Here is a 24,378-nt window from a genome sequence, read left to right as displayed (position 1 = left end):
TTGCCCGAGCCACTTTCAAACCTCTACAACAGTGCTCTGATAGGCACTGATCTAAGGACGTTACTAGCAGAGAGTGAGAGGGTCTTCAATGACCTTCATTTAACTGAGCAAGAGGTACGTATTGTTGAATTGGTAGCCAGGTAGTGTACAGTAATTGATATCGTGTGAGTTATGTCAATCACTTTTTTCTTATGTTTACATTAATAGCTGCATCGTGTTGAAATAGCATTAACCGTCACAAAATATTTCAGTGCTTATCAGTTGAAGAGGCAACTAGACAACAGGCAGGCAGTAAGCTTTGGTTTGAGCAGAGAGCTGGGAGAGTAACAGCATCAGTGTTCCATGAGGCAAGCAGGACAGACAGCGCTGTGTCCCTGATTAAAAGGATTTGCTATCCCAGGTCCTGTAAGCTGTCCACAGAGGCTATGAGGTAAATATATAAATGCATAAGGAAAGACCACATAACTAAAGGAACTCTCACAGTGCTGGTATTCATTTCATTTGTCAAAGACATTTGAAGCAATACACCACGGTTGATCATAGGGTTGGCAATGGATATTCCCACGAGTCACAACTGCGTTTTACATGGGCCACCGGCCTCCAGTTTTCTGGTTATGGCCGAACCATCTCCTTGGGAATATCCATTACCAACCCCACGATCATTGGTGCTATATTGCTTTAATACAAACAATTTTGCCATCAACTAATTCATATTTAAGTACCAGACTTTTTACATTTCTTCTTAAAGTGCTATGATATAGCCTAAGTAAATACAGTGTCTGTGCAATGCGCTGACAGCATGCTGTAGGTGGAATGGGTGTTTCACGGCTGGTCCCCTCCTTTCACACCTCTTCCTAATTGATTAAGGAGCCTAATACCATTGTGATGTGCCACACCCTGTGCAATACTCCCCCTAATGGCTAGGATAAGCAATGGCGAACACAATTAAAAGGTGAATCATATAAATGATTCATACCTATGCTCTCCATAGAGAAGAGTTAACACAGTAGTTTGGAAGTGACGTGGGATACTGTAGTTTTTTAGTGAAGTATAAGAAGCTTGTCTAAACAATTCTTTGTATTTTTCTAGATGGGGAAATAAGAATGAGCCCACAGCAAGGACACAGTACATCACAGCGATGCAAGGGCACACAGATCTTCAAGTGCAGACATCAGGCCTGATCATCAACACATCTTGGCCATGGATCGGTGCGTCACCGGATGGAATTGTTGCTTGTGCTTGCCACGGTAGAGGTGTACTTGAGATTAAATGCCCCTTTACACTTAAGGAAGACTCTGTTATGAATAGCTGCAACACTGACACCAATTTCTGTCTAATGGCGAAGGACAACGTCATAGCCCTAAAACCAAATCACAAGTACATGTCACAAGTCCAAGTCCAAATGTGCATTGCAGGGGTACAGTATTGTGACTTTGTTGTCTGGAGTCCCACTGAGATGTTCATACAAAGAATTCAGTTTGATGAAGTGTTTTTTAACGAGACATACAGCAGAGTAGAGCAATTTGTTAAAACAAAGATTCTGCCAGAACTTCTTGGAAAGTATTACACAGTACCCCAGTATTACAGAGCAACAGCCCCAGTCAGGATGCTACTGTGGTGAACCGGATGGTGATTCAGAGAATGTGGTTATCTGTGCATCTAAACAGTGCAAAAGAGGGCACTTTCATGTTTCTTGCTTGCAGCTGACTAGAATTCCTAAGGTGTGGAAATGTTGTGAATGTAGGAAAATACAGAAAAAATGAAGCACTTTTTTTATATTTTAAGTTGTCTAATGTTATTGTGATGATATATTGGGACCTTACCACTTGAAATGCAATCTGTAAATAGTAATTTTGTCTTACCATGTGATTTCTTTTGTCCCAACATGGGTATTTAAGTAAAATGACAAATTGACTACACGTTAATCTTCTGTTCTCAAAACTTTCTTTAATAGATAGAAACATATACTATGTAATTGACAGAAGTCATAGATGTACAGGCCATCACTCTGATGGAACAACAGGGGCACAAAAATTACATAGGGCACAACACACTCTCACCATCTTGTCCAGTGGACAGAGTCCATCTGGAGATGCGTAACACAGTGATAAGGGTATGGTTCCCTGCAGAATGGTGTACTTATTCCTTACAAGACCTATTACCCTTTCTACGTGAATGCGCACAGCCGCCAGTCCCCGAGATGACTCAATTTCAGCTGGGTGAAGCTGCACTTTTCCTTTGGTGAAGGCTGGTATTTTCAGACGTGCATTAAATAGTCCCAAAGTGTCTGCCACATTAAATCCCCTGTCAGCCAGAACAACATCCCCAGGAGACAATAAGCTCAGAAACCCACTGTGTTCAGTTACATGCTTGTCACTTACCCTCCCACCCCAACCCTTGGAGACAAAGCTGATGACCCCTTGTGGAGTGATGGAGATCAGGTATTTCCCTGTATTATGATGCTTGTACTGTGAATAGGTCTGTGCTCTCGCTCTCATCTCCTTTGGCTTTTCAATGAATATTTCAAAACAATCTATAATGCTGGTACAATTGCTGAAGCTCTCCCGATAACACATTGGGAGACTAATGCGTATCTGGTCTCTGTCAGGCCACCTTATGATCCCACCCAGCCTGAGATTCATTACAGTAAGAGTGTTATTAAAAATTCGACCAGCAGTTGATGTTGAGACATGAAACAAATAGGCTACAAAAAAAAGTGGCAAGTTCATTCTAAGGCGCATTACTGTTGAAAAGGTGACAAGCATGATTTAGATTTTAGAAATGGTGAGATGAAAGAGAAAAGAAGTATTAGTTTAGCATAATAAGGCAGACCAGTTAGTTTCTGTACTTTCTCATCTTTGTCCTTCAAACTTTCTTGGTTGAAAGACAATGAACTTACTTGATCCTTTAGCTTATACACTTCTCTCTGTAATCTCATGCATTCGTTCGTCAAACATTTGATTGTGTGTTCACAAGAGGCGTTTCCACAGGAACGGCCCGAAACTACACCCCAGCCTGTCTCCAGTTCAACATCTCTGTCAGTCTCCTGCCTCTCTTCTTCTCTGTCAGACTCCTCTCCATCTCCCATGTCAGTCTCCTGCCCCTCTTCTTCTCTGTCAAGCTCCTCTGCATCTATGAAAATATCCTGCAACTCTTCGTCTCTGTCAAACTCCTCTCCATCCTCTTGTCCATCCAAGTTCTGTCTGTCTTCTCTGTCAAACTCCTGTCTGTCATCCTTGTCCATCTCCTGTATGTCTTCTCCTCTGCACGTCTCCAATCCCTCTTCTCCTGCTATCCCAGTCTCTCCTCTGTCCACACTGCTAACTGCTCTTTTTCTTTTCAGTGCCTGGGTGTGTTCAAATCGCCTCATTTCATAAATCCGCTTCCTCTTGTCGGGTGAACTGAGATAGGGAAATATGGTTGGAACAAAGTCGGGGCACAGAGGGTTTGAGCTTTTCCCACCTGTCAAGACAAAGGTGGGAAGCACAACTGACATTACAGAATGAATAAACAAGGTAATACAAGGCAGAATTTAGGTTATGAATAGTAAGCCCAACTGTTTCAGAGCAGCAACAGTAGTCACTATTAAATATATCTTACTAGAAAAATATCCAATGTCATTCAAATGAATGGTATTCACCACATAAAGTTGATGCAGAACAGTGGCTACAAGCATAAGGCTGTCATGATGAAAACATTGCCCTGCCTGGACACTAGCACTAGTTGCTTGTGTCATTAGTTTGAGAAAGCTACATTGTAAAGCCAACAGTGAGCTACTACTCTAACCTTGTGCTTCTGTTAGACACAGTGTCTTAATTCCTTCTTAATTAATGCTTAACATTTTTTTAAAAATATTCCTACGTGTCATGTAACATATGTATACAAATATCTAGGTTAGCATAGCTCGCGATAGCTAGCTCGCGATAGCTAGCCATAGACAGTAGCTAGCTCGCTATGTTATGAAATCCTTACTCACCAGAGACAAAATGTGCACTGCAAAGTCGACTGCTACCGGTGGGTGTCCATTCTGCCCTTTTAATCCCTGCAAGCCATCGTTGACGTCTATCCTCGTCTTTGGGAAGTCTATAAAATGACACGTTTGGGTCCCCTTTTTTGTTGCTACATCCCACAGCACAACAGATTGAAGGCATCTTTGTTTAGGTATAGCGGCTGACGAGCGAGCTCGGAGTCGGACTTGGTACCCAAACCAATGCGTTCTATCCTGTCAGTGGGTACCACGGTACTCAATATGGCGGCGGTGAGTTTTAGCGAACGTCTGTGAACGTCTATGACGTCAGGTGATATCTAAGAATAGGTCCTGTATGGTGACTGTATATCGGCTCCTGTATGGTGACTGTATATGGGCTATAGGTCCTGTATTGTGACTCTAAATGGGCTATAGGTCCTGTATGGTGACTGTATATGGGCCCCTATAGGTCCTGTATGATGACTGTATATGGGCTATAGCTCCTGTATGGTGACTGTATATGGGCCCCTATAGGTCCTGTATGGTGACTGTATATGGGCTCCTGTATGGTGACTGTATATAGGCTATAGGTCCTGTATGGTGACTGTATATGGGCTCCTGTATGGTGACTGTATATGGGCTATAGGTCCTGTATTGTGACTCTAAATGGGCTATAGGTCCTGTATGGTGACTGTATATGGGCTATAGGTCCTGTATTGTGACTCTAAATGGGCTATAGGTCCTGTATGGTGACTGTATATGGGCTATAGGTCCTGTATGGTGACTGTATATCGGCTCCTGTATGATGACTGTATATGGGCTATAGGTCCTGTATTGTGACTCTAAATGGGCTATAGGTCCTGTATGGTGACTGTATATCGGCTCCTGTATGGTGACTGTATATGGGCTATAGGTCCTGTATTGTGACTCTAAATGGGCTATAGGTCCTGTATGGTGACTGTATATGGCCTCCTGTATGGTGACTGTATATGGGCTATAGGTCCTGTATTGTGACTCTAAATGGGCTATAGGTCCTGTATGGTGACTGTATATCGGCTCCTGTATGGTGACTGTATATGGCAGGGGTCTCAAACTCAAATGAGCTGGGGGCCAATTCTGCCAATGTCATCTGATTGGAGGGCCGGCTATTTCTGAAAATGCAATGCACTTTTTTTCAAATACCACACAAAACTGCAAACAGAAAGTGCAAGTGTTTTTATCTAGTTTTAGACACCTGCTAGCAACCTTAGCTTATAAATAAAATAATGATAAAATAAATATTAATACAAATTATAAAACAAATGAAAAGCATAAAAACAGGTATGTGTGTGTTTCACACCAAAGAAAAATATTTTTCTCTCATAACTTTTTTAAACCTGGCAAACTATAGGCGTCAGGGTTAGGAAAGCAACACCATTGGATTTTTATATCAAAATTTCAAAAGGCCATGGCTTGAAAGTGGTCAGAGATAAAGTCCTACTGTAAATGTAAAAATCTTTGAGTAAAACAAAAGTTTATGAAGGGGGTAAATTTACCCATCTAATTTGCTACTGGATGGCAAGCACCTCAAATTATGCACCTTTCAGTAAATACTGGATGAACATATTTGAGCAGGTTTACTTTCCTTTTTTCATATTACCCACATAACAAATTAACAGGAAAACACCTAGAGATAGATAGATAGATAGATACTTTATTGATCCCCAGGGAAAATTCAACACCAAATTCAATACCAACACCTAAGATGTATATGGTTTCTAAACCACAAGGCCTACAATAAAGTATTCTGGTCAAATCAGTTCCTATCGCGGGTAATCTGAGTACCCAGAAGTTTGCATCATATTGCGGGTGACTTTGTAGTTTAGAGCCCTATTTCTACTAGCTCTGCTGTCTGTACCACGTCCATTACGGACACTATCATCACGATTACCACTGCAACCTCCAAGCTATGTTGGGCAGAGGGTCGAAATAAGCATGGTATGCTTAGTGGACACCGTCGTATACACACATACGTACCTCCATTCAATAGACGATCGATCATAATCTCCAAAAGGATATTCTCCTTCAGATTTAGAATAGGTGAATAACATAGCCTACCTAAGACTTCATCACACGTAAACGTTTTTCAACATTTGGTGTAGGCCTATTTCTGCTTAATTTCTGCTTCAATTTATGCAACACTATGGCCTGCATCGCTTCTGCGTCATTACAAATGCACGTCTTTGTGTTTCTCGCGTGTAATACAAGTATTTCCTGAAAACTTTGCGCAGCGATTTTGGGTTTGAATGAAGCTCTGGCTGTCTAGCACATAGTGGAGCAGAGTACAAATGAGATTTGTCACCGTACTTGGAACTATCGTCTATTTTAATCAGTATCGTTGTTTGTCGCAATTAAAAAGTCCCAAGGGCCGGATTACGTTATTATTTTGACATACGTCGCGGGCCGGTATTGGGCCGGACGCGGGCCGGATTTGGCCCGTGGGCCGGGTGTTTGAGACCCCTGTATTAATATTTATTTTATCATTATTTTATTTATAAGCTAAGGTTGCTAGCAGGTGTCTAAAACTAGATAAAAACACTTGCACTTTCTGTTTGCAGTTTTGTGTGGTATTTGAAAAAAAGTGCATTGCATTTTAAGAAAATAGCCGGCCCTCCAATCAGATGACATTGGCAGAATTGGCCCCCAGCTCATTTGAGTTTGAGACCCCTGCTGTACAGCATGGCATTCAAATATGTGTGTGTGTGTGTGTGTGTGAGTGTGTGTATGTGTGTGTTTGACATGTGTGTATGTGTGTGTGTCGTACACTAAATACTTAGACTGACAGGACAAACAAGCATATTCAAATTGAGAGAGACTCAAACACAAACTCTCTCACTCTCACACACACACACACACACATACAGAGAGACACACACACACACACACACAAACACTCTCTCACACACACACACACACACACACACACACACATACTCAGACACACACAAACACACACACACATACTCAGACACACACACACACACACTCACACACACTCACACACACATACACTAACACACACACACACACACAGACACACCTACACACACACAGACACACCTACACACACACAGACACACCTACACACACACTCCGACCCACACACACCACACACACACACACACACACACACACACACACACACACACTGACCCACAGACACACACACACACACACACACACACACACACACACACACACAGTCCCTGGTTAATGACCCTAACCCATTACATACACAGTGTTTCCTGGTAAATGACCCTAACCCATTTCATACTGTACACAGTGTTTCCTGTTTAATGACCCTAACCCATTACATACTGTACACAGTGTTTTAGGGTTGTGCCGATGGACGATATCATCATGGAAAGCAACCATCGTGATGCCACGCCCCCACAAGCCAGTCACTAATTCCTGCTGTAACAGGCTAAAACATAAAAAACCTTTCCCTGAAAATGAAATTGAGCCTACTTTAAAGGCTGTCAACCAAACAGTTATCACGTATTAGTCTACCGTCTTGTAAAATAAAAGATTATTAGGCTACCCTCTTATTCAAATAATTCCTGACTGTGATGTGAATGTGCAGCCTAATTGTCTTTTTGTAGCCTACATGTCTCGCAGGCCTATAGCCTACATTGGACGTAATAGGTAGCCTAATGTTTTAGCAGAAAATATAGATTTATTTTTGCAAGGCTACAGCGAGCGCCAAATGCGTCCTTCTCCTCTGTGTTAAAATAAACCATTTCTTTCGTTAATTATAGGATCAGAAGGTAGCCTATTCGTCTTTCACTGTAAGGCTTGTATTTCATGCATTTAGCAAAAGTCCCAGACAGCAGTGGAGTGGTAATCGGGATTCGTTATTTGTAAAAGTGTTTTTACTTCGCCCTCCTATATGGGCCATTCTACCGAATTCGTGCAAATTCAGAGGTTGAAACATTTTGAAAAAAGTGTCTTTTTTCCCCAAAACTTTTCATTCACATGCATTGTATAACATCTAAGGTACACATTTCTAATAATTGGACATTTTAATTTCATATTGTCTTTTTGTACAGTTTTGGAATGTTTTCCTTCTCCCAAAATGTGTCACTACCGAAACACAATAAAAATTAACAAAATAAGAAGTTTTATGATAACCTATCAGGCATTTCTTTACATATACCTTCTAAATATATTTTTTAGAATTTTCTTAAAGCATTTCCATGATTCAACTGATAACAATAATATTTTTTAACACAAAATAAAGGTCATTTATGAGATTAATTGCATTTTAAAAACAATATTTCTTTGTAAAACGCATAAAGTTGATCATACCGTTTTCAAATTTAAGGATGTATTACTATAAATATATATTTAACCAAACACCACCCTGTTATCTTGTCAGATGATTAGATATAATCTTTTTTTAACAAAACATCCCATGTTTCGGTTGTGACAGCACATGTTCGGTAGTGACGGTAGTGTTTCGGTAGTGACTACTACATCAGACTGCCAGTATTTTGTGTTGATAAAAATGACAAATAAGTCACAAATGTTGCACATAATGCAGCTAGCACATTTAACAGACATATATATATATAGTTTGGGTGTTATGGGATGCAAGATAGAACATGTATGCTTGGTTTTATAATCCTTCAAGAAAGATTTATTAAGTGTTCAAAAATGGTCACATTTAAAAGTATTAGTATCTAACATGTTGACAATTTCTCAAAGAACACATAACCTCCAGATCTCATTTAAGTGTTCAATTTGTTACCTTCAGGGCCCTATATTGATAACCTAAGAAGCATGATCTGAAGCACATGGTTCAGATGTATGTAGGGAGTGTCTAGTTCACTTTTCCTAGTTTGACAGCGGAATAAGTGATCAGACGCCAGGTGCATTGTTCAAAAGGATTGTTGTAATGTCCCTCGCTCCTTAATTGAAAGGCTACTTCAAAGTAAAAACTACCTAGGGTTTATCGGTTTATCTGTAGGATGCCCATGGACACTACCGCCGAAGTGTAAGGCTATTTTTGTTTTGGTTGTTTTTACGCTGGAGTATCCCTTTAAGCATGAATGTTTGTTAGGTATAACGCATAACCCATAACTGCCAACACTCCCGTTTTCCCTAGTTTCTCCCGTATTTCAAGGTCATCTCCCGGCGCCCACCCGTTTTGTTATTTCTCCCGGGGAAACTCCCAGAATATTGCATGACCATCAAACTTAATTTTAAAATCATGGATGTATTCATTTTTCTTGTTAGTCTGACATTTCCCAGGTTGCCAAATTGGGTGTGATATGCACCCTACACATAGCCAACACAATGACTTACTTTCAATTTCAATCCTGTTGTCATAAAACCTGGCAACCCAAAACCCGATTTTTTAAAAGCTAAATGTCGGCAGGTATATACGGAGCCCTAGAGGAGTCATTGCAAGGTATTTTTTGGTATATATCCAGAAAGCGTGGGCTCATTTTACTAAATTGTGCAATTATTTTACTAAATTGTGCTCTCAATTTAGTAAATCGTGCTCACGATTTAGTAAAACGTGCACACTATTTAGTAAAACGTGCGCACAATTGCACGCACGTTTTACTAAATAGTGCGCTCATTTTACTAAATTGTGCTCTCATTTTAATTGTTGTAAATTGAGCGCACAATTTCATAAAACGTGCGCACAATTTACTAAATCGTGTGTGCGCATGTTTTACTAAATCTAGAGCACAATTTAGTAAAACGAGCACACTATTTAGTAAAACATGCGCACAATTTACTAAATCGTGTGCACGTTTTACTAAATCGTGCGGACAATTTACTAAATTGAGAGCACTATTTAGTAAAACGTGTGCACGATTTAGTAAAATGAGCGCACATTATCTCGATACACAAACATATCTTGCAATGACACCTCCTGTCCTGTCCTTTTCTAGTTCTGAGAAGCACATAGTGCAAATACACTTTTCATATGAGTGACCTGTTGCCAGCCATGCTGTCAGAAACTTACACACCCACCCTGCCCTGTACAGCATGGCATTCAAATATGTGTGTGTGTGTGTGTGTGTGAGTGTGTGTATGTGTGTGTTTGACATGTGTGTATGTGTGTGTGTCGTACACTAAATACTTAGACTGACAGGACAAACAAGCATATTCAAATTGAGAGAGACTCAAACACAAACTCTCTCACTCTCACACACACACACACACACATACAGAGAGACACACACACACACACACACAAACACTCTCTCACACACACACACACACACACACACACACACACATACTCAGACACACACAAACACACACACACACACACATACTCAGACACACACACACACACTCACACACACTCACACACACACACACACACATACACTAACACACACACACACACACACAGACACACCTACACACACACAGACACACCTACACACACACACACACACACACTCCGACCCACACACACCACACACACACACACACACACACACACACACACACACACACACACACACACACTGACCCACAGACACACACACACACACACACACACACACACACACACAGTCTCACTTACCGCAGATGGAGCCCACGGCCACAATGAAGCCAGCCCAGCTGTATCCACGGCGATAGAATGCGTCTGCGAGGGCGGAGTTGGGGTCCAGCGAGTGCCAGGGCACCATGAGGGTCAGCACGGCTGAGACCAGCACGTAGGCGGTGGCGGCCAGGCCCAGCGCGATGGCGGTCGCCATGGGGATGGCCTTCTGTGGGTCGCGTGCCTCCTCGCTGGACGCCGCGATCACGTCGAACCCCACGAAGGCGTAGAAGCAGGTGGCCGTGCCGGCCATCACGCCCGACAGGCCGAACGGGGCGAAGCCGCCCTCACGCGCCCCCCAGTTCTGCGGGTCGGCCAGCGCGAAGCCGAACACCAGCACGAACGCGATGACCGCCATGCTGACCGCGGAGAAGATGTGGTTGAGCCAGGACGAGACGCGCACGCCGAAGGAGATGACGAAGGAGGCCAGCAGCAGCACGCCGGACGCCAGCAGGTCGGGGTAGCGCGCCAGGAAGGGCGCGTCCCAGCGCATCACGTGCGTCTCCGTGAAGTTCTGGATGCGGTGGTCAAAGATGGCATCCAGGTAGCCGCTCCAGGCCCGCGCCACGGCCGCCCCGCCGATCATGTACTCCAGGATGACGTTCCAGCCAATCAGGAAGGCCCAGATCTCGCCCACGGACACGTAGGTGAACATGTAGGCGGAGCCTGTCCTGGGCACGCGTGCACCGAACTCGGCGTAGCACAGAGCGGCCAGTAGGGAGGCCACGCCGGCCATCAGGAAGGACAGCACCACGGCAGGGCCGGCCGTCTCCTTGGCAACCGTACCCGTGAGCACGTACAGCCCCGAGCCCACCATGCCGCCCACGCCCAGCAGAGCCAGGTCCAGCGTGGTCAAGCAGCGCTTCAGAGACGTCGCCATGACGTCCACCTGCAGCGTCTTCAGACGGGTCAGCCGGTGGCACAGACGCACGGCCGGCAGGCAGCCCCGCCCACACGTCGCCATGGTGACAACCACGCGAGAGAGAGAGAGAGAAGAGAGAAGAGGGGAGGGGCCTGGTGACGTCAGGGGTCAGACGTGGTCCATCCTCTTCCTCAGTGTCCAGCCACAGACACAACTAACCTGACAGAGAGGGAGAGGAAATGATTCACTTACCAAACACACACACACAAACACACACACACACACACACACACACACACACACACAGAAACACAGTCCCAACTAACCTGACAGAGAGGGAGAGGAAATTATTCACTTAGTAAACACACACACACACACACACCCTCTCTCACACCCTCTCTCACACCCTCTCTCTCTCTCTGCCACACACAGAGAAACACACACACACACACACACACACACACACTCACACACACACAGAGAAACACACACACACACACACACACTTCTCCTTTTGGGATGAGTCATCATCCGACCATCTTATCAGTTTGCTCATCATCCCTGACTCTGGTCTCCCAGCCAATCAGACTGCTCCACTCTGGTCTCCTAGCCAATCAGAGGACTGCTCCTCTCTCCTAGCCAATCAGACTGCTCCACTCTGGTCTCCTAGCCAATCAGAGGACTGCTCCTCTCTCCTAGCCAATCAGACTGCTCCTCTCTGGTCTCCTAGCCAATCAGAGGACTGCTCCTCTCTCCTAGCCAATCAGACTGCTCCTCTCTGGTCTCCTAGCCAATCAGAGGACTGCTCCTCTCTGGTCTCCTAGCCAATCAGACTGCTCCTCTCTGGTCTCCTAGCCAATCAGACTGCTCCTCTCTGGTCTCCTAGCCAATCAGACTGCTCCTCTCTGAACTCTTAGCCAATCAGACTGCTCCTCTCTGGTCTCCTAGCCAATCAGAGGACTGCTCCTCTCTCCTAGCCAATCAGACGGCTCCTCTCTGGTCTCCTAGCCAATCAGACTGCTCCTCTCTGGACTCCTAGCCAATCAGACGGCTCCTCTCATCACCGCCTCACAGGTGCCCAGCAGGCTGTCCAGCATCAGGTAGCCCTCCGCTCCTCTCAACTCAGACAGCTTCACCACACACGCTGACTGAGTACAGTGTGTGTGTGTGTCTGTGTGCGTGTGTGAGTGTGTGTGTGTGAGTGTGTGTGTTTGTGTGTGTGTGTGTGTGAGTGTGTGTGTGAGAGAGAGTGTATGTGTGTGTGTGTGTGTGTGAGTGTGTTTGTGTGTGTGTGAGTGTGTGTGTGTGTGTGTGTGTGTGTGAGTGTGTGTGTGTGTGCTTGTGGTGTGAGTGTGAGTGTGTGTGTTTGTGTTTGTGTGTGTGTGAGTGTGTGTGTGTGTGAGTGTGTTTGTGTGTGTGTGAGTGTGTGTGTGTGTGTGTGTGAGTGAGTGAGTGAGTGTGTGTGTGTGTGTTTGAGTGTGTGTGTGTTGTGTGAGTGTGTGTGTGTGTGTGTGTGTGTGAGTGTGTGTGCGAGTGACACAGAATGACAAATAAAAGGAGACACAGGAGGACAGAGATAGTGACCCCAGAAACACAAATACCAAGACGATCTAAAAGTTCATTTGTAGAAGAGGTTACTACATAAGCACATGTCAAGGAAGGAGGACTGCCTTCAAGTCACTTTAGAGGAGTAATTAACACACTTCTGTCACAAAATCCATCTGTCAACAGTCTGGATAATGGCAATATTCCGTAGGCCTACTCCTTTTTTTCGACTTTACAAAGCAACGATAAGTGCATCAAACTCCTGTTTCCAGCTGGTAGCCTGATTGTATCATGTAAACTCGGGACATTATGATATTATGATAAATAATATGTCCTATAATATGTATATATCTTCTGTCTTTCTAATCTCTTGGGACATCATACGCTGTGTGCGCGTCGCTGTGGCGTGAGCGTGAGTTGGCAGATGCTGCGTAGATAGCTCTCGCGGGCTGCTCGCGGGATGCTCCGGCTCAACGGCAAATCTCCTGTAGCCCGCGAGGCTCGCTGGCTTGCGATGTATTACGTAATACTTGATCTCCCTATTCCTTCTCCCGATTTCAGATAGGCTACATCAAACATAACGCTTACGATTCGGTTGAAAAAGTATCATCAATCATAAACTGAACTCACAGAGCTGACCCTGTATGGGGCGTCGTTTTATCCTCAAATGCTCCATGAATAATTTAGAACAAAATGGAGAAACGGCTGTTTCCAGGTGTATTTGTCTTAAGGCAGACAATAGATGAGGCTCTTTTCGGCTTAACTGTGTGAAGTGAATGTTGAACCAACTCCGTTTGTAGGCTACCATCCCTTTGTATTTTATCATAAGGAGTCGCGCCGCGGACAATAAGGGGCAGCGAGGTGCCAAATAAGCTACAGCAGGTGGAACTCCGAGTCCGGAATCTATTCCAGGAAAGATGACAACACAGCAGCAGACACGAACACACTACAAAACATTTGGTTCAAGAGCAGGCTAAATCAATCGGCTCACCTCTGTTTTGATATCGCCTGCATATGTTTCCCAGCCTCCTGATCCGAACGCTACTACAGCACGACCGTCCGATTAAGCGAGGGCGGGGGTTAGGGGTGGACGGTCCGCTTTCTCCTCATTTAAAGTGACAGTAGCCTATATATCCCCTCCCCTCCTCTTGGTCAAAATCCGGATCGACGCAAATCTGCACAGGTCACAGTCAAGTCAAGTCAACTTTATTTATATAGCGCATTTCATACAGAGGTCATTCAATGTGCTTTACATAAACTAAAGCAAACAGGAATAGCTGATAAAAGCATAGAAGGGCAATAGTCAGAGAATAGTTTAAAAGTAAAGTATAATAATAAAGATCATAATAAAAAGAAAACATAAAACACACAAGGTACAATGATTTATAGAATAATGAATAAGCAAAAAAAAAATGCAAAAGTAGTATAAAAGTAATAAAAGTCAAGGTAGAATAATTATCAAGGCAGATTCAGAATTTGTAACTCGGCGCAGTTAGCAGAAAGCATCTGAGAACAGTTTGGTCTTGAGTCTAGATTTAAAACTGGCTACAGTTGGGGCCTTTTTGATGTCATCCGAAAGTTGGTTCCAGAGCTGAGCCGCATAGCAGCTAAAAGCTGCTTCACCATGTTTAGTTCTAACAGCAGGTTTTACTAACAGGTTTTTCTCCTGAGAGGTCTGGAGGGTGTGTACTGCTGAAGCATGTCTGAGAGGTATTTAGGTCCTGCTCCATTAAGTGATTTATAAACAAGCAGTAGTGCTTTAAACACAATTCTGTGACTTACTGGAAGCCAGTGCAGGGACTTAAGAATTGGAGTAATGTGGTCAGTTCTTTTAGTTTTTGTGAGAACCCTAGCTGCTGCATTTTGTATCAGCTGAAGCTGTTTGATAGTCTTTTTAGGAAGGCTTGTGAACTGTCCATTGCAGTAATCAACCCTGCTGGAGATAAATATATTAAGTATATATACTCTTTTGATCCCGTGAGGGAAATTTGGTCTCTGCATTTATGAATTAGTGAAACACACTCAGCACACAGTGAACACACAGTGAGGTGAAGCACACACTAATCCCGGCACAGTGAGCTGCCTGCAACAACAGCGGCGCTCGGGGAGCAGTGAGGGGTTAGGTGCCTTGCTCAAGGACACTTCAGCCGTGCCTACTGGTTGGGGTTCGAACCGGCAACTCTCCGGTTACAAGTCCGAAGCTGAACAGGACCTATAGCCCATATACAGTCACCATACAGGACCCATATACAGTCACCAAACAGACTGTTTTGAAAATTTCAGAGTTATATGTGCGAAGCATCTCTTTATGGATTTCATAGTGGATCTGAAGTTTGTATTTACGCAATTTTCTTTCAGTCTTCCTACACTCTCTTCTTAGAAGTTTAACTGCTGGATTTTGCCTCCATGGGGCTTTCTGTTTGTCCTTAACTTTCTTGAATTGTAGTGGAGCAATGTCATCCATAATGTTTGCCATTTTTGCATTAAAGTGATCAAATAAGTCTTCTACAGAGTCTGACAGTTGACTTGACTTTAGTGAAAGTGCTTGAAGAGAAAGAGAGCACTTGTCTGATCATTTATGATTCTCCTTTTTACAATCATAGCTGTGTTTTGAGTGTGTGGGGACATAGACACATCAAAGAACACGCAGAAATGATCAGATAAGGCCAGGTCTTTAACAGCTGTAGAGACATCGAGACCCTTTGTCATAACAAAGTCGAGGGTATGGCCGAGAGAGTGTGTTGGCCCCTGTACATGCTGTGTTAGGGAGAAAGTATCGATTAGTGCAATTAATTCCTTGGCATATGTATAAGTATAAGTATATATACTTTTTTGATCCTGTGAGGGAAATTTGGTCTCTGCATTTAACCCAATCGGTGAATTAGTGAAACACACTCAGCACACAGTGAACACACAGTGAGGTGAAGCATACACTAATCCCGGCGCAGTGAGCTGCCTGCAACAACAGCGGTGCTCGGGGAGCAGTGAGGGGTTAGGTGCCTTGCTCAAGGGCACTTCAGCCGTGCCTACTGGTTGGGGTTCAAACCAGCAACCCTCCGGTTACAAGTCCAAAGTGCTAACCAGTGGGCCACGGCTGCCCGCATAATTGTTTTCAGGATTATCCACATGCAAGTTTAGATCCCCTGATATAAAAAGACAGTCAAACTCTACGCTGAAGGGTGCGGGAACGTTCGCTGCTGTCATTCAGGAAAGTTTTCTTGACAGTGCCGGAACGTTCCTTCATGGTTAAAGGTACACACTATGCAGTTTCGGGTCAATTTGTTCACAACTCCCCCTAGAGTTGCCACAGGGTACTTGTGTTTAACATTACTGTTGTAAATGCCCCTCGTACGTCTCTGCACTCACAGCCTGAGCCCCCCCCCCTGTCCACCTGCTGCTGCTTTTTAACGAGTGAGACTTGCCCGGCACATGCGGTCACTTTCTCTTTTCTTCTTCTTTGACTCTTCCGACCGCGCTTTCTTCATCGCCTCTGCCATGACTCGCGTCTTGCATGCTATGAGACGGTTGACGGAGTAACTAGACAATCTTTGGTTGCTTCTTATCAAAGATCCTTGATTACTCTACAAGATAGAGCAACACAATTAGTCACCTTACGTCACAAAATAAACTTTTTCACTTATCAAGCAATAAGACCAGATACACATAATTGTGTGTATATAAAGTTATTTTTTTCCAAATCCGAAGACTAACAAATTACACTATTAGGCTTGAAATGATTACAGACATGTCGGGATTATGACAAATGTTTTCAAAAATCCCTCAGCATAACCAGAACCAGAAAGACATAAGACATAATGACCAATTTGTTGGTGAAATTCCACAAGTCTCCCATTGACATTTAGCCTCGTGAGACCATCCTGATCTCGCGAGCTTCAGGGTTTCACTCGCAGATCAGTCTGGATACTTTCCGTTAAAGAGAATTTGGAGCAGTTCACCAAACGAACGTCCAATCAGCTTGGGCTTTGAGGCGGGTTGAGGTGTGACGCAACGAACAACATGACGGCATCCACAGAGATGAGCATAGCTATCGCGCAAGTTTTATTCAAATTAGAAAGTATTCCTGGGTAAGCTGTGAAGCTATGAGTCTCAGCCATGCAGCTGGGAGGAATGAACGACACAGACATCCTCCACGGCTGATTCCAGTTCATAATGGAGGAATATACTTTCTTCAGAAGTGTAGGGCCTAACGTGAAAACATGATGGGAATTGTCGTTGATTAGGTTCATGTCACATACAAATGGTAAGTTAAAACATCTTAACGTTAGTCACGTTCCCTAACTTAATTGTATGTTAAACGAAGGCATTAGAAGAACACTTTGTTCATCTAATTGGTTGATTTGGCCCGTAGATAACCAACAAAGGTGGTGATAGACAGATGGTTTATCCAATCAGCTATCCAGTATTCCCGCCCCTTCCCAAAAGTTCTTCAATGAAAAGTTCCCAGATGGATATGCGGAGCAAATCTATCTGGCGGAGTCAGGTTAATTGACATTAGTGCAGCGAGGACTCTTGTACAGGGGTCTAGCCTAGTGGTAAAATAGGAGGTAAACTATGAAGTCTGTGATCACGGTGAAGTGGACTGCGCCATGCGGTATCGGATTTTTAGAGAAGGCATTCAGAACATGTTTAATGATGGTATGTATAAGCACACAGTGAGCACACAGTGAGGTGAAGCACACACTAACCCGATGCAGTGAGCTGCCTGCTACAGTGAGGTGAAGAACACACTAACCCGATGCAGTGAGCTGCCTGCTACAGCGGCGCTCGGGGAGCAGTGAGGGGTTAGGTGCCTTGCCAAGGTCGGGATCGAACTGGCAGCCCTTCGGTTACAAGCCCAAAGCCCTAATCAGTAGGCCACGGCTGCCCCCAAAGGTGAAGGTTACTGTCCAATGTTTATAACAGATAGATAGATAGATAGATAACAATACCAGTGGTATTACATGGTTTCTGTGTTGGTGAGTGTTGATGAGTTTACATATTGTGAATGTAGATAATACAGTGTGATTTTTGAATGTTAAAAGTTGCAATTGGGGAATAAATTCTTTTGAGAGGTGGATAAACTGCGTTCACTTGCATTTAGCCTCCACTACAACCCTGGTCTTGTAGATGAATAGCGATGTTAATTAATTGTGGCTATAAGCACGAGGTATTTTTCTTTCATACAATGTGACTGGTGTGTTGATCTAATCATTTGTCATGTCACCCAAAATGATAGGCTATTAAAAAAAAGTCAGACAAGGCTTTCTGCCCTACTAAAATGTATGGTCACCGCACGCTACTGATATCACCCCTACAAAACACCAGCTAAAACCAGCTGCCAGCATAAGCTGCCGTCTAGCTGTTTTTTCATCAGTGTCATTTTGGCTCCCTCTGCAGGACAAACACAGTACGTAACATTTTAGGTATTTCTGCTAAACATCACATCTGCTTGCTCACTAAACATCACATCTGCACTTATCTGCACTAAACATCACATCTGCACTAAACATCACATCTGCACTATTCTGCATTAAACATCACATCTGCACTAAACATCACTTCTGCACTAAACATCACATCTGCTTGCTCACTAAACATCACATCTGCACTAAACATCACATCTGCTTGCTCACTAAACATCACATCTGCTTGCTCACTAAACATCACTTTAACCAAGTTCAACCCCTAACCTTAAAGCAAAACACTCGCTAAAATGCTTCCTAGGGTGTTTTTGTGAGCATAATTACATCCGAAGCGCCACTTTTAAACTTGTCCACGTTGTCGTTTTCGGGTGAAATAGCCCTTTGAATGAGAATTCTAGGGGCACTACTATTTTGATACATGATCACGTCAAAATGGCTATTTTTAAAACACTAAGAAGGCTCGACACAACATGAAACTTTGATCGAAGTATCAACAGTGTCTCTACATATGAACTGAGCATTGAGAACATTGTTCGTGTACACATAGTTTACTAAAAAGAAAGGTTTTGAACAACAGATGGCGGCGAGCAGAAAAACCAAGTGTGAATTTTTTTTTCAATCTACACACAATACTCCAACACCCCACTATTCCATTTACAAGTATTCACATCTTTTGTTATGACACTTGCCATTGAGCTCTGGTGCATCCTACATCTATCAATGGTCCTTGAGATGCTTCCACAACTTGACTGGAGTCCACCTGTGACTAAATGAATTCACTGGACATTATTAGGAGAGGTAGACATCTCTTTATATAAGGTCTCACAGTTGATGGTGTATGTCAGAGTGAAAACCAAGCCACAAGGTCGAGAGAATTGTCCATAGACCTGAGAGACAGGGTTGTGTGAAGACACAGATCTGGGGAAGGATACAAAAACATTTCTGCAGCATTGAAAGTGCCCAAGAGTTCCTTTTAGAAGATGGATGGATTCTCTCATCTTCTCAATTACATTCTCTAGTTGCTTATCTAAAACAAAAACATTAAAAGGAGACCAATAAATTGTAGAGGATTAAAATACCGCATCTGAAGTGTCATCTGAAACCTGTCAATCTGAAGTGTTATCTGAAACCTGTCAATCTGAAGTGTCATCTGAAACCTGTCAAACTGAAGTGCCTGCACCGTCACCTCAAAAGCTGAGCATTTGGTATCTTGGAGGCAGGTGGGCGTGTTCTCTTGTGCACATAATCAGCAAGAATGTCGGGACTGCGCTAGAGCTGTAATCGGGCCTTAAAAGTTAGCTAACCCGACAAGGCCCGAGCCCGACAGAAATCAGCTTTTTATAAGTCCGAACCCGTTTACAGCCCGACATAATTCAACATTCATCATTTATTCATGACTAACGTAAGCTAGGCCACTTGGAAGTTGGAACAAATAAATAAAATAGCCTAAGTCCTCTGTAACATCATAACATCTCAGCACTCTTAAGTTTGTGGGAACCCTCCCATATAGGCAACCCCGACATTAATTAGTTGTTGCGCCAGCTCTTCAAATCCCTCGCCATTTACGATATTAAAAGGCCTAATGTCTTTACAGCGAAAGTTGACACACTTCTCGGTAACCATTTGTTTCACTTTTGCAGGGTTGGGTTTTGTTGCAGCGACGAATTCCCTGTCGCTCTGCAGAATGTTGCATATCTTTGCATTTTACATAACCACTGGCTCATTATTCTCATTATGCACATGGTCAAAACGTTATTATTCTCATGATGCACATGGTTAAAACTTTTCCACACCTCAGACTTTGCTTTCTTTGCTTTAGCAACTAAAACGTAATGGCCAGAGGCCAGCCTCCGCTTCACCTCCTCAGCATCCATTTCTGCATCTTTCTCGCAGCTAATCGAAAGGCATCACCTGACCGCTCATTTATACCGCACAAGCCCGAGCCCGCGTGAAATGATACAAATTAAACCCGAACCCCACCGAACATGTCGGGTCCTGTGAACCCTGTCGGGGCAAACGTCTACAGCTCTAGACTGCGCTGCGCCACCTCCACCCGCCCTGCCCACTTTGCCCCACCCGCTTTGCCCCACCCACTTTGCCCCACCCCACCTGCTTTGCCCTGCCCGCTTTGCCCCACCCTGCCCACTTTGCCCCACCCGCTTTGCCCCACCCTGCCCACTTTGCCCCACCCCACCCGCTTTGCCCCACCCCACCTGCTTTGCCCCACCCTGCCCACTTTGCCCCACCCGCTTTGCCCCACCCGCTTTGCCCCACCCTGCCCACTTTGCCCCACCCGCTTTGCCCCACCCCACCCGCTTTGCCCCACCTCACCTGCTTTGCCCTGCCCGCTTTGCCCCACCCCACCTGCTTTGCCCTGCCCGCTTTGCCCCACACTGCCCGCTTCTTATTGAAAATGATTTGAGTACTACTGGATGGCGCTTCTCATGGGGTAAGCCCTTGATGTGAGACCTTAAGGAGTGGTCCAGAGTCATATATAATATATACATTATATACAGCTCTGGCCTACACACTCTCTGTCCCAATATGTACATTTCTATACACATATACAGCTCTGGCCTACACACACTCTGTCCCCGAGTTTGGCAGCGATGTCTTCGTGTCATAAAGGCTTCTCTGGAGATGTGGGAAGTTCTGGAGATGTGGGAGATGTGGGAAGTTGTGGAGATATGGGAAATGGGAAGTTCTGGAGATATGGGAAGTTCTGGAGATGTGGGAGATGTGGGAAGTTGTGGAGATATGGGAAGTGGGAAGTTCTGGAGATATGGGAAGTTCTGGAGATGTGGGAAGTTCTGGAAAAGCTATGTTAGGCGGGACTCTGGAATGGGCGTTGGGCGTGACCTCTCTGGTGAAGTGAATTTAAATGAACCAATTGCATGCAAACAGCTGATCTATCTATTGGCAAATACATGTCAATATATATTTATGTTAAAAATGGGACATTCTGCCATCCTATGTGAAATCAGATTTTGAGGCATTTTGTGTGAGCAATAGTTGGCTTTGAGTTTTAAAAAAAATGGCACAGATATTTGAAAAAGTGTGTAAACAGTTGTAGGCTTGGAGCGCCTGATTTATAGATTAGCAGTACTGTAGCCCGATTTATAGATTAGTAGTCTGGAGCGCCCGATTTATAGATTAGCAGTACTGTAGGCCTGGAGCGGCTGATTTATAGATTAGCAGTCTGGAGCGCATGATTTATAGATTAACAGTACTGTAGTTTCCTAGGTTCCAAATTCCAATTGAAGCTTTAGCTTGACGCTCAGCAAACTCCCTCATCTCAAAAAACATTTGAAAAGATTCCACGAGTCCACTTCTTATGTTTAACTGTTTACTTAAAACTCTCAAATCAACATTACAAAAATAAAGAAAGTTACAGTATCCATAAAATATAAACATTTCGAGGGTAGCATGGAGAGAGAGGTCAAAAAACTATTTTGCCACATATCAAAATAAAGCACCCCAATAGTGGGCATCAGAATCACATTAAAAGTCCTGCCTTAACCTTACGGAGCAATGAATTAATGAACTTGTACCTTTTTTAAATGTAAAATTATTTTAACTTAAATAGATTGCAGTACTGTATTCCTGTGTTCCTCTCTCATGACACTCTCAGCCACTAGATGGCGCACACATAGCAGGTTCATGTCACCTACTTTTACATTACTATCAGTCAACAGTATGCAGCTCTTTACATCACTATCAGACAACAGCATGCAGCTCTTTACAACATATGTTCTTATCTCACAACATCTCTAACATAAACAGAGTTTTTGGTGTTTCCAGCTAAAACAGCTATTCCCCAACAGATTAACATCCAGCTTGACTCAACTTCACTGACCCCAACTAGATCGGCACGTAACTTGGGCGTTGTAATTGATGACCAACTTAACTTCTCTGAGCATATAGCTTCTATCGCAAAATCATGTCGGTTTATGCTTTACAACATTAGGAAGATCAGACCTTATCTGACACAAGATTCCACACAACTTCTTGTTCAGACCACGGTCATCTCTAAGCTGGACTATTGTAATTTACTATTAGCTGGCTTACCAGCTTGTGTAATAAGATCATTACAGCTGATTCAGAATGCTGGAGCACGCCTGGTCTTTAATCAGCCAAAGAGGACACATGTAACTCCTCTCCTAGTTACTCTCCATTAGGGTTGCAAAATTCCGGGAATTTTCAAAGTTGGAAACTTTCCATGGGAATTAACGGGAATATACGGAAATTAACGGGAATTAATGGGAATAAACTGGGAATTTTTAATATGGCAAGTTAGTCTATAACAGGGAACTTAAATGTAGTGGACAAAACCCCATCTTGCAGCATAATATTAGTTAAAACAACCTTATTTAATGCAATTTCAGTCAAAATGTCTACCCTGCACATACGTCAATCCCATGCACACAGCAATCAGCATAGGCTACTAGACAAGGAAACCTATGGTGCGTTCATGTGCATGGGGAAAATCAATTCCCAGTGAAAATGTCATCTCATGTGTTCCCACAAATTGGTGTGAAACTGGGGGAAGTTTGCAAACAGAGTTGCCCAGTTATGAGCTTGTCATCACTTTTGTCCTCATTCAAATGGGTGTACGTCATTTTGCATAAACTGTAATGGGACGATTAATCTGTCTGATTAAGATTGACAACTTATATATAACTTACATAATCTATAAGGTTTGGTTGGTAATTTACATAATCTATAAGGTTTGGTTGGTAATTTACATAATCTATAAGGTTTGGTTGGTAATTTACATAATCTATAAGGTTTGGTTGGGGTGGTATGTTGTCATTGTATTTTTATTTGTTTTACCATTTTCTGGGATTCTAACTGAACAAACTGATTGTCAGTCAATGTTCCAACCAATTGGATTTTGTTGTTGAGTGGCATGGTGTATCTTGGGCAGTTCAGTGGTTTCTGTGTTGCTATCTTAGCACCCTAGTAAACCATAGGCAGAGAATGGGATTCTCGCTAGCATGGTAGCTTTGTATGCTAAGCTAAGCGAAAATACGAACAAACAAATCATATTGCTTATTACGAAACAAAATGGTAATGTCTGTATATGAAACAGTAGGAATTACCAAAAAGTCCCATTTAATTCCCGTAAAGTCCCAGTTAATTCCCGTAAATTCCCATTAATTCCCATAATTTCCTTTAATTCCATGAAAGTTTCCAATTTGGAATATTTCCAAAATTCCCCAGCTTAACTTCCCATGGAAAGTTTCCGGTAAGTTTCCGGAAATTTACCGGAAATGTTCCGCCCCTTTGCAACCCTACTCTCCATTGGCTCCCTATAGTAGCCAGAATTAAATTTAAATCTCTCACTTTGGCCTATAGGACACTGACTGGATCTGCTCCTAGTTATTATGACCGCCGCGCAGCGAAGCGGCGGTCATATAGGTTTAGTCAGATTTTTTTTTTTTTCTTTTTCGCATGTCCAAATTTCCGTCAAGGATTCCCGGGACACTGGAAGACCGGGGTACACAAAACTTGGTGGGCATGTAACCCCACATGGATAGCATGGAACCATCGTTTTTCGTTTTGATCTGTAGCCCCCCCCAAAAGGAGGGTAGGGCAGACACAGTATTCCGTGAATATCTTGAGAACCGTAGGGCCTAGGATGGCCAATTTTTTCCGTATGTTTGCCTCCAGGGGTCATGTTAACCCATTCCATATGCACAAATGTGCATAAACAGATACACACGCACACACATACATTCACAGTAATCATACGTATGACACATACTCACACAGTAGACATATGTACACATGCATGCACATGCACAAACACAGGCACATACGCAGGCACACACACAAGCACTCACACACACACACACACACACCCACACACATAAACATAAACATGTACACGCACACATGCACACAATTCAAGAATTTCTCAGAATTATGAACAGGCAAGATGGGGGTGGCAGGGTTTCCCGCAGGAAAT

General features: G+C 43.5%; 1 protein-coding gene across 2 annotated transcripts in view; it reads right to left on the bottom strand.

The window, feature by feature from the left end:
- The window catches only part of slc7a4 (solute carrier family 7 member 4), a 24,326-nt gene extending 10,269 nt beyond the window's left edge, over positions 1-14,057 (bottom strand). The window contains exons 1-2 of one of the 2 annotated variants that reach the window (XM_076270363.1): positions 13,976-14,057; positions 10,560-11,658 (exon numbers count right to left, since the gene is read on the bottom strand). In XM_076270363.1, coding sequence (XP_076126478.1) covers positions 10,560-11,541 — 982 coding nt within the window. In that variant the 5' untranslated portion in view covers positions 11,542-11,658; positions 13,976-14,057. The remainder of the gene's footprint in view (positions 1-10,559; positions 11,659-13,975) is intronic. The other variant, XM_076270364.1, reaches the window with a different exon arrangement.
- Positions 14,058-24,378: the final 10,321 nt, after the last annotated feature.

This window comes from Alosa pseudoharengus, unplaced genomic scaffold (genome assembly GCF_046254945.1).
Source record: "Alosa pseudoharengus isolate Yale_2024_CS ecotype anadromous, Long Island Sound unplaced genomic scaffold, YU_APseudo_1.1 YU_APseudo_1.1_scf_6, whole genome shotgun sequence".
NCBI classification, from domain to species: domain Eukaryota; kingdom Metazoa; phylum Chordata; class Actinopteri; order Clupeiformes; family Clupeidae; genus Alosa; species Alosa pseudoharengus.
The sequence above is the reverse complement of the archived record's forward strand: the minus strand, read 5'-3'. Positions and strand labels throughout refer to the sequence as shown.